At 38.7% G+C, this 12000-nt stretch overlaps 1 protein-coding gene across 1 annotated transcript in view; it reads left to right on the top strand.

The window, feature by feature from the left end:
* SYNE1 (spectrin repeat containing nuclear envelope protein 1) overlaps positions 1 to 12000 on the top strand; it is a 513156-nt gene that overhangs the window by 472671 nt on the left and 28485 nt on the right. Inside the window, 5 exon segments of the mRNA XM_073627830.1 lie at positions 2129 to 2311; positions 2802 to 2939; positions 5005 to 5196; positions 6067 to 6391; positions 9468 to 9536. Of these exon segments, the coding sequence (XP_073483931.1) occupies positions 2129 to 2311; positions 2802 to 2939; positions 5005 to 5196; positions 6067 to 6391; positions 9468 to 9536 (907 nt within the window).

Genomic DNA, 12000 nt, shown 5'->3' with positions numbered 1-12000 from the left:
GTCTCTGCTCATGTCACTGCTGACTCTGCAGCTTCCCCTCAAGGCTGATTTGGGAAGTCGCTCTCAGAGGAAGGATAGGTGGGGTGAGGGGGTGTGTGGCTGCACTGACCATGAAAGATGTAGGAAAACTGTGCTGTAGCACAGCTTACCTGTATCTTGGAACATAATGATGGGGCGTGCAGACTGTCTACACTAACACTAGTAAGCATTTGTGTTAGTGTAGTCAGTTTTCAACCATGAAGGGGGGAACTGGCAGGATCAACCAGGTAATTTAAAAGGAATGACAGCACAACATAAGCACTTTATATAAAAAGCACATATGCAATACAGAAAGGGATGTATTTATTAAATTCGATTTTTGGGTTTACAAACACTTTAACTCAATTTGTTACAACTAACTATATAAACAAAACTACATATATCATCAAGTGTTCGAATAACAAGTGCAATTAAAATGTCCAGCTTAGGCCGGCCATACACAGTGCTAATTTCTTTCCTGCAACCACAGGTTGCAGGAAAGAAATACACATGATTCCCCCATCAACACAGACAGGGCTGACAGGGAAATCAGCAATTGTCTTCTCCCGGCAGGGGCGGGAGTGGGCAGGGGGAAGCCACCCCAGCTGGGAGAAGACAGTGATTATCACTAGTGGCTGGCTGTAACAGCTGCTAGAGATAATTGCAAGAGAATCCGGCAGGCTAGTTGTACCCAGGTTGATCTTGTACCCAAGTTGATCCATTGAACAACTTGGTACATTCAGCCTGCTCATTAACGGCTTGAATTCTCGTCCGGTTTCTGCTGAACCTACCGAGGTTTGTGCCTTGTATGGCTGGCAAAAAAAGTCCCAAAGAAAAAGGAAATCACCAAAGGAAATCACTCCACTGTGTTCAATGATCTTCCAGCATATTGCTGTGTGCACCCATTTTCCAACGTGTCACACAAGTGGTCATGTGTAAGCACTCCCCAACAGACAGACACTCACCATAATGACTTGCCCCTCTTCTTACGGATTGGCATGTAAAGCTTTATATGTAGATAGCTCAATCCCACGGGGTCGTCTGTGCTCTCTTCCGCTACTCCTTTGCCGCACATACGTCCCCCATAACACTTTAAAAGAAACAAAATGCACTCCAGCAGTGAAGGGAAATTCACTCACAAAGGTATGTGAATAAGCAAATTGTAATGAAAGTAAATGGTAAGCAAACAAGGTTTCATTGTAAGGCATCGCCAACCCACAGCCATCCGGGCCAATATTAAACAACTCTTGCTGCCCAGTCATGCCTCCATGTGTGTTGTTATATCAGACTTTATCAAGGGGGTGACTGAGCGGCAGGGACCTCCAGCTTCTATCGCTTGTTACACATATTACCCTTACTATACAACAATCGGAAATCGATTCCAAGAGCACTGCGCATGGGGGATTCTTAAAAAAACAGAGAGGCTCATCAAATTATTCAACAACAAATAAAAGTATTCCACAACTCATAATCACCAATGAATACCAGGTTACTCAGTAGATCAACTTTATAACATACAATTTCTCAATCAATTGACCCCCATTCTCCACAAGATTTACAATAATTACAATATAAAAAGAACACAAACACTCTACCATATAGCATTACTGTGTATTCAAGAAACTATAACAATTGATTTTGGTTAGACTTACAACAACCTTTGATTCTTTGACTTTAATTCTTACAAATATGGAGTAACTTGTCTCCAGATTTTATTATGTAGTTTATTTTTGAGACCAATTAAATGTTTTAGTTAAGAAGTGCATTTATTAATAGGAACAAAGCTTATTTTATGACAGGAAAGAGAATACATTTGCTTTGGCCAACTCCTTAGTGTCCCACAAAACAAGATGTTATCTTTGGTCAATATTATTTCCTTGACTTTAATTTGGATTTGATGCTTTCTTTTCCTGTGCCAAGCAGAACTAAGGTTGTCCCCCACTTTCTTTTTTGTTAATGCTGAGTTTAAGAAGCCACAGATCATTTTCTTCCATATACCCAAAAATGTTCCAACACTCATATCATCTCCTATCTTTTTTACAATATAGGGCAGTGATATATGGTGCATACTAGTGTCTCACTATTTCATTTAAATGTATCTATATTTTAGGCTTTCCAAAGACAAGTTCATGAGAGCCTTACTCAGCTGGAACTCATAAACAAACAGTATCGCCGCCTGGCTCGGGAGAACCGCACTGATTCAGCATGTAAACTAAAACAAATGGTCCATGAAGGCAACCAACGGTGGGATAACCTGCAAAAAAGAGTTACATCTATTCTCAGGAGGCTGAAGGTTTGTTTTATTAAATGCTCTCTTTGAGTTAATGCAGGGTAAGGAGACACGGTCACATTAAGAAAGCAAAAAACATCTATATAATGCAGACATTCTGAGCTGCTTCCAGGCTCCCCTGCTTTACCTGAATGCCAGACCATTCTGATAGCCACAGCTCCACACTTCCTAGTAGTTTACTGTGAAACCCAGCTCAGGACTGCAAATCAATGTGAATCAGATGCACTTTTTAATCTAACATACATTATACATCTATTTTCTTCTTGTGAATAACATTTTTGAAATGCAAGGAAGCATGCAGCTTGGACGTTTATCACCATCAAAGAATGTCATAAGTATACCAGCATTATGCACTCTGAATTTTAAACATTGAATTATATTGAGTAAATAGATAGATACTTTATACATGTTCTTTTAACTCAAATTATTTATTCATTCCAGACAAAGAAATAATTTCAGTTATCTCTTTAATTTCTGATTTACTTAATTACAGCATTTTATTGGCCAGCGAGAAGAATTTGAGACTGCACGAGACAGCATCTTGGTTTGGCTTACCGAAATGGACCTTCAGTTAACAAACATTGAACATTTCTCTGAGTGTGATGTTCAGGCAAAAATCAAACAGCTTAAGGTGAGCCATTGTTTTTTCTGTGTGAAAGACAGGATGTTATTAAAAACCTACTTATACTATAATTACCAGCTTAAGGGACTCTGCCTAGCATTGGTAAGCGTTGAAGAGGATAAGAATTGACCCAAATAAGAAATGCAGTCTAGAAATATATCGTCAGTAAACATAATATTAAAATTAGCAGACTTGATATTCTAATCTAAGGCATATAAATCAGACCTGTATTTTGCCTGTTCTTGCCTTTCTGCCTCTCCATTCAGCCCTCTTGAGTTAAGAAAGACAGCCTTGTGTAATCCCAATTTGGAACTTCAGTTAGAGTTTACAAAAGGTTATTGTCTCACCATTCCCATATGACAATGCTGAGCAATCACCAAGCACTGTCATATGGAATTAATATGGATCTTCATACCCAAAAGTAACAGGTATTTCCTTAACTTTCCATGGCAGACAGAGAGGACGGGGGAGCAAACAAAAGGTATGTAGGTTTTGCTGGGGGCCTGTGCTCTAAAGTGAGTTTGCTGTAAAGCCCAAATTCAGTTTGGGCAGCATTAGAATTGAAAAGCCGCACCAACTATTATACTCACCCACTCTTTGGGACTGTACCTTGAAGATTCACCTGGTTACTGATCCAGCAATGCTTGTTTTCTGAGTTGATCCACTTCCTGTTATCCCATTATGTCAAGGTTTTGCCCCTTTGGACTCACATGAGAATGCTGCAGACAGTGGCACCATATAATTTCGTGGCACTGCTCTCTGCAGCATTTAGGATACAGTCACTGCCATAGAAAGATGACTAAGATGACTTGTGATGTCACTGGACTGGACCAAAGAAACCCACAAAACAGGTAAGTATAGAGATTTTAGCAGAATTAGTGATGAAAATATATATCTTTACATATTAACCAGTTGTGGTTAAAACTTCATGAAAGTACAGAGGATGTCTGTAGTATGCCATGCTCATCTGGCCTGCTGCCGTTCCCCACTTCTCACTTATCAGCCGCTGCCAGCTTTCAAAATGATAAATGGGTGATGCTGTGTAAATACAGCAGTAGAAGCTGCTGCTGTAAAAAAAATGGACCATCTGACGCAGTGTTTAGAAATACTGTTAAGATACACATTGTTACTTTTATTACATTTATTCATCTGCAGATTAAAAAGATAAACTTCAGTCTGTGTATGATGTTAAAGCAACTCGACAAGTTAAAAGAAAAAATGTGTTTCTATTTAAGGCCTGATTAAACCTTTGTTTACCTTAATCAGCCCTAATGAACTTCTTCTTCCTATTTTCCCCTTAACTATTTATTTACTTGATAGTTTTTTTGTTTATTTTCAGTGGTGGCCACTCCATTAGGGGTGCATGGGCACCGCCCCCCCCCAATCCATGCGTCCGGCCCCTAATCTACATGCAGGGCGCTGGATGCATGGATTGCAATTACTATTTTATCCACAGTAACATTTTTTATTAAACTAGCGCTATTCAATATTTAAATTTTTTTCTGTCTATGGATGGAAAAAAATGAAATGATTTTTTAGACATTTTCACCAAAAGAAAGCATTGTTTGTCTTAAAGTAGCTGTAAAGGTGAACATTTTTTTTACCTTAATGCATTCTCTGCATTAGGATAAAAGACCTTTTAATGCAGCCTCCTCCAATACTTACCTGAGCCTAATCTGTGCACAGCTGTAGCAGCTCTTCCCCTCTCTCCTTGCTGTGACAGGCTTGACTGAGAGCTGCGGGAGCCATTGGCTACTACTAATCTGAGTCAAAACCTGTGAGCAGAGAGCGGTGGACAAGGTTGAGTGGGGGACCCCAGAAGAGGAGGATCGGGGTCACTCTTTGGAAAACCATTGCACAGAGCAGGTAAGTATGACATGTTTGTTATTTTAATTGTAAAAAATCAAAGCTTTACAATTACTTTAAATTAATTTATTTGAAGCAATGGCAAAGTTATTGCTGAATAAAAAGGTTCATAACAGAAAAGAAAAAAACTACTAAAGTGGATGTACAAGTATGAGAACTGAACTGGTTAATAAACCTTCATATGACCACAGTATTACTTTTCCCTAAGGCCTTCCAGCAAGAGATAGCTTTGAACAACTACAAGATTGATCAAATTATTACTCAGGGAGAACAACTATTAGAAAAGAGTGAACCTCTCGATGCCGCTGTTATTGAAGAAGAACTGGATGAACTGCGGAGGTATTGCGTGGAAGTCTTTGGTCGCGTTGAACGTTATCACAAAAAGCTCATCCGTCTTCCGGTATGTCTACAGTTGATATTATTGAAAACTATAATAATTGCATGATATCATTATTTCATCAATACTCAGAGATCAGTTTTAGTAGTATATCTATCTTTCTTCCAGTTAAATATAACTGCTAAATTTCTCCCTTGATATTATTCAGTATTTAGCCACAAATGGAGGAAGGTTATCAATGGAGTGTCAGAAATAATGCATCCAGAAGCAGGTGAAAAGCTGACATAGTTACATAGTTAATCTGATTGAAAAAAAGACACGTCCACCCAGTTCAACCAACAGAGAAAAAAAAACCACACACACAAAAAGAAAACCTCCATATACACTATCCTATACCCACAGTTGATCCAGAGAAATATTAGTATTCAATTATATTATGTACATTTAGGAAAGAATCCTTTTATAAAGCAATCTACTGAGCTGGCCAGAAACAGCTCTTGAGGGAGTCTATTCCACATTTTCACAGCTCTTACTGTGAAGAAGCCTTTTCATATTTGGAGATTAAATCTCTTTTCCTCCAGACGTAAAGAGTGCCCCCTTGTCCTCAGTAATGACCTTAAGATGAATAACTCTACACCGAGTTCACTATATGGAGCACTTCTACATACACTTATACAGATACATCCAAATAATGTTCAGGGCTGTGCATCTCTCATTATGTACCTTAAAACTCAGATGTGCAAGTGAGTCCTTACAGTTATTGCAGCTCCATTGACTAAAATAAATTGTCTTCAGGCAGCTCCATGCTGCTTTGGGCATATAAATAAACGGTCCTTCATTCTGTAGGTGCCTCTGTGCTACATTGAAAACATCATGATAGTTTCCTAACCTTGAATTTCACCTTTCTGTTTTTTTTCTGCCTATTATTTCTAGTTGACAGACGATGAACATGACTTCTCTGACCGAGAGGTGGATGGAGATGAGACAATGGATCTGTCTGATCTGCAGTGGCACACAAAAAATTCAGGTGGCATCCTCTCACCTCTGCCTTCTTCAAACCACTCACTGTCCTTAATTGTTCCAATGAGGAGTGAAAGATCGGGTCGTGATACACCAGCTAGTGTGGATTCCATACCACTGGAGTGGGATCATGATTATGACCTCAGCCGGGATTTAGAAACTGCAGTTTCCCAAGCATTGCACTCAGATGATGAAGATGACAAAAGTTATTTTCTTCAAGGAGCAACTGGTTTAACTGGTAAAATACTCTATCTTTTACATGTTCATGATTAGATGTAAAAGGTTATAAAGCTTTGAAATGGTTCTCAACAGACTGCTATTGTTGAGAGTGACGGGACATTGACACAAGGCAGATTTTTCTATAATTTGTTTGTGTGGCCTTGCTTAAGGCTGGTGCACACTCTCCAATTATCAGCTGGTATCAGCCAGTTCAACAGAAGCCGACCAACATTCAGCCAGTGTGTACAGCAGCTGTCCAATAGAAGCTGACCTATCGTTCAAATGGCATGCAGGAAAACCAGCAGCCAATCGGCATCTGATGTTTTATTGGTGCTTAAATCAGAAGATTGGGTTTACATCTGTCACTGTGTAAAACAACCTTAAAGTGTTACTAAACCCAGTAATGTAAAATAGTTCATCCTCCAACCCCCCCCCCCCCAGTGCCCACAGCTTATAAATCTTCTTTTTACATTAAAATACTGCCACTATATGCCTTTTTGGTTGATCCGTATACCATGGTCATGATATAACCTGCAAGGTCTGCCTGAGTGCATCTGAGTATTTAAGTGGGAGGGGATTTCCACTACAGCCTGTGTCCTCATGCTTTTATGGGAGGCGAATCATCCATAAATCAAGATGTGACATCCCACCCACTGTGTTCTTTTTTTAGTTACTGGGCATGGAGGAAGAGGGAGGGACTGGGCTGTCATTTAGGATCTTTATACAAACCCAAATGTGTGATGTCAAAATCATGTGATCTGCAAAGCTCTGATCAACCAGGAAATGTTCTCTCCAGCAATAAAGACCAAACTGAGCATGTGCAGTTTTACTACCCTCACTGTGTCTTATCTGGCCTTGCCAAGAAAGACCTTGCAGGAGGGGGAGGATCTGTCCATACAGGATCAAAGAGCTGTTTTACACAACACAGAGGATTAACCCCTTAAGTTCCACAGTTAGTATAACAAGCATGCTATTCTGCATATGCAGACTGGTTTTACTGTTGTGGGTTTAGTCGCACTTTAACTATTCTCATTATTTAAAATCTGGTAACCTACACTGTGGGCACAAACCTTAACTATGCAGATCTTAACTATTACAGAGAATGCCTAGGACTGGCCCACCACCTCCTGTAACTCATTTGGTCATTGAGGCTGAACTTGCATTGGAAAACCAATAGAAAGCTGCCTTTGTTGATGTTGAGATATTTATATTAAAATACTCTGTGCAGAGGATACAAACCAGCATCTGAGGGTACCTGCTTTAATATTTCACACCAGTTTAGCCAGTTCTACAAATGTACTTTAAATGTACATCTGGCAGTATGTACATTTTTATGTGATGAACAGTGCAAGTTTACAAATCCAAACCTTGAAAAATCTCATGATATCTGAAATTGTCTTGTAGTTTTTACTTAATACGGGTGTTTGAACTGTTTGTATATTATGTTAAAACTACTATTATTTGTTCAATATTTTTTCATACCTTATTCAAAGTTTGCATTACAGTTGTTTTGATTGTTTTGATTGTTTGGTTAATTGGTAGTACTGTCATTGAGGTCCACTAATAGGTATAGGTGACCCCAATGCTGCACACATTGGAGAAGGGGTCACACTATTTTTTTTTTGTTTGTTTAATCTCATTTTATTAAGTTTATTAAGTTTTAACACATTAAAGTACATAAAAGCCACATATAATGTTAACATTCACATATCAACACATCATAGTCAAGGTACATAGGAGGAACAACAAACCCTAACTTATGGCATATGTAGAGTCATACTAGTTGAGTAGATGCATAGAAACCAGATGGGTGATAATAGAATTCCCAGCTATATCTGATAAGATGCCAAATGCTCCCATGAGCAAATTGTAGTTGGGACCTTGGGACCTTCTCTATGCAGTAGCCACTAATAATACAGCTAAAAAAAGAAAAAAGAGGGGGGAGATGAAAGTGTGTACATGGGGGGGGTGGCAGGGGCTCCCCAATTCTCATGACTAGATCCCGGAGGTATTATCCCTCATAAACCTTATTGTAGATAAAGGAGGCAAAATTGGAGGAGTAACGGAAGTGATTCCAGACTGTCCAAGTAAGGCTTTGAGTGTCAGTAACACAATTTTTTGCTGTTTCACCTTAATGTGTACAGGAGCAGAGAAGGTAATGGGGGGCCAGGAGAGGAAGTAAGAAGTTTGTTTCATGCTTTCCCATACAAGGTGGCCTGTGGTAGCAGCTGACTTTGATTTAAAGCAATTATATATAAAACATGTGAGAGCCAATTGGGGTTAGACATTAAAAGGTCTCTGAGATATTTAAAAATCATTATTCTTAACTGGAAGTGGTTGCAGTTTACACATGCAGCATTTTGTTTATGTAAAGAGTAGGAAAAAAGTGGAAGTGTCCTACACCTCAGGCCCTTTCACATGTGTGGATCCGTTTTCAGACATCCGCTTGCTCAACAGGGATCGATCCACTGATCCCCGCTGAGCCGGAGGATGACAAGTCTGCCTCTGCACACTGTGCAGGGACGGACCTGTCAGATCTGCGCTCTCTTCCAAGGGGGGGATCGGATGATTACGGACCACCTGTCCGTTTTCATCGGATCCGCCAGACGGATGAAAAATAGGACATCCATCCGTCTGGATTAAGCGGATCGGGGCAGATTGGATGTCAGCAGACATGTCACCGCTGACATCCGTCACTCCATAGAGATGTATGGAGGGGCCGTTCAGGTCCACCTGAAAAAATTGACATCTGAACGATCCGCACGTGTGAAAGGGCCCTAATAACATTCATATCAGATAATTGCTTTAATTTTCTTGTGGATATTTGACTGCTAAAGACTGCAGTTGAGTGATCAATGCCATTCAGCCCTTTAGAAACTATAGAAATCTGGAAAACCATCTTATGGCTTGTAATTTTTGAACGAGCATGGCATATCGAACTTTGTTACAGATAGCTTCACTGTGACTGATGTATTAGGGACAAACTGGACTGTGTAGTAACCGCTGATCTATAGGTGGTGTCAGTCACATTTATCCAAAGGATCCAACAAATCTGGACCCCTTCAACATACACAGCCTGTCCTTTGTCTTTACAGATGTAGAAATCCCTGAAAGTCCTGAAGCCTATATTAAACTTACTGAAAATTTTCTGAGAAAGTCCACTGGTAGGCTGAGTGCCGAGATTAAAAAAAAAACTCTATGTATAACTTTCACAGTTAGTCTGAACATCATGTCACAGCTTTAAATCATGTCACTTTTTCTAACCTCTCCTATGTTACACCCCATTCTGCATGTATAACAGTGACTATTAACCTAACTTTTTTTTATTTAACACCAAAGGCGCAAAACTATAACATTGTTAATCAGGTATTGCTTCATGACCTATATTATTATGCAGTATCAAAAATATCAATGAAAAAGCATTGCATCCCCTAGGAACATGTGCTGGACTGGTGCATATACTGGGGTTGATTTACTAAAAGCAAATAGACTCTGCCCTTTGCAAGGGCAGTTGCGCCAGAGCTTAGTAAATGAGAGGAAGCTCTGATGATTTCCATCATCCAATCATGTGCAAGCAAAAACATATTTTTTTTTTAATTTTCCTTGCATATGATTGGGTATTCTTAGTAAAAGTGAAGCTTTACCTAATTTACTAAGCTTTAGTGCAATTCACTTGCAGAGTGCACAGTCTATTTGACTTTAGTAAATCAACCCCACTATGTTGTGTAACATGTGCCTCACTAAAGAGTACATGGTTTGTTTCTGTAAACCTATAAAAGTACTAGGATAAATGCTTTGTACTTTTGTACATATCTCTGAACATAGAGGGGACTGCTGTTATCCATAAAGTTCAATGAAAGGCTTGTATTATTCCTAAAATACACCTTTATTAATAAAATAATATACATATTAATTGACTTGATAAGGCCACCCAAAGACTTAAGATGATGGTAAATGAACCCTGCAATTTATATTTAATATTTCCTACATTTGTTTAATGCTCAACTTAGTAAACATACTGATGTGTATGTGGTGTAAGCCAATAGGAAAGACTGTAAAAATTATTTATTTATTTTATTTATTTAGTGGTAATCCACAATTTAAAAAACCTTTATGGTAAAAATCAGTATGGGGTTGTATAAAATTAAAGGATCTAAACCCAAAAACACAAAGGTATTATTCTGCAGTCTGCCAGTACTTGGATGTAATGCCAGCAGTAGTTTAATTTTTTTAAGAACAGTTTAATCAAGCATAGAAAAATACCTTTTTATGCTGGCAGAAATCCACTACAACAAAATGCCCCCTTGTGTAATGGAGAAGGGGAGGTATTTGTAATCCAAATCAGGAGAGCAGCTTAGGGTGACAACTCCTCAACCCTAGGACAGTAAGTGTGTTAATGGCCAGATCACCTGGTGAAAATAAAGGCAGCCATACATGGATTGAAATTTAGCCGTTTCAGCAAAGATCAGTTGAGTTGCTATCTATGTATGGGCAGGCTGGTTGTACAGAATTTGATCTACCAATTGAGTTCTGTACAAACAGCCAATACTGCTGTGTAAAAGCGTATAATGCCACTCAAGGTGATGATATACAGGTCCAGTGTCTCACAGTGATTAGTGTGCTCTGATGGAGAGGAAGGCTCCCTGCTGTCAAAATACAATAGCACCAAGTGTGTGGATGGGGGAATCAGGTCTTTTTTTTTTCGTTCAATGCACTAATTGAACAAAAAAAGATCGTTAAAGTATGGTCAGCTTAAGGGGAAAAATGAACGAGGATGTAGCCACTTGATGTAAGGAATGGTAAGCTATAATATATTACATTTTTGTTCTTAGGTTTAGATACTCTTTGTAAACAGCAACAATAAGTCAGCTGTGACTTGCCAAAACTCTAAGAAACCTTTATTATGGGAGATGCAGCTTCAAATTAATATGAACAATTACTATTAATCAAAGATCATTTACTTGATATACAACAAGTTAAATGCATTGGTAAAAATACACTGAGGTTTATTTTTTTTTTCTACTCTACAAAAGATTAACATGGAGGTGCATTAGTAGCAACCAGCACAATTTTTTTTGTAGAAAAATTTTAGCTATGGGTATCATCTTTGCGTGTTTCCAGTTGATCTGGTACAAGTGACAACTTGGTTCACCCCTTACGATAACTCATAGCTAACATTATCCATCAGAGACTTGAATCTTCTGAATGGCTTACAGACCTTTACCAGCAGTCCTGCATCTGTTCTTAGAACAAATTTGACTTCCTCTACAAATTGCAATGTTCATATTGGCTTCCTTCTCTTGCTTCCCTTTGGAAGTGGTGCATGACAATGCTATTTTTGAGCAATCTGTAGAGATGTAGTCAAAGTTAACATACAATGAACTCATTTCAGCTTCTTTCATTTAGGATAGGAAAGGAGTCAGAGTTCCTGTTCTTATTCATTCTTTATTACTTCTGTTTATTAATTTTTATACAGTACAAACATTACTTGCCTGGCTATCTAAGTCACCTACTGACACACCCAACAGTTATTACTTCTGTTATTCTCTGCATGCTTGCTACATTAGTTATTCTATATGCTTAACCCATGTACAAATTTTGAGACTGCTCAGCTCAGAATTATTGTTT

Source organism: Aquarana catesbeiana, linkage group LG04 (assembly GCF_042186555.1).
Source record: "Aquarana catesbeiana isolate 2022-GZ linkage group LG04, ASM4218655v1, whole genome shotgun sequence".
Taxonomy (NCBI): domain Eukaryota; kingdom Metazoa; phylum Chordata; class Amphibia; order Anura; family Ranidae; genus Aquarana; species Aquarana catesbeiana.
The sequence above is the reverse complement of the archived record's forward strand: the minus strand, read 5'-3'. Positions and strand labels throughout refer to the sequence as shown.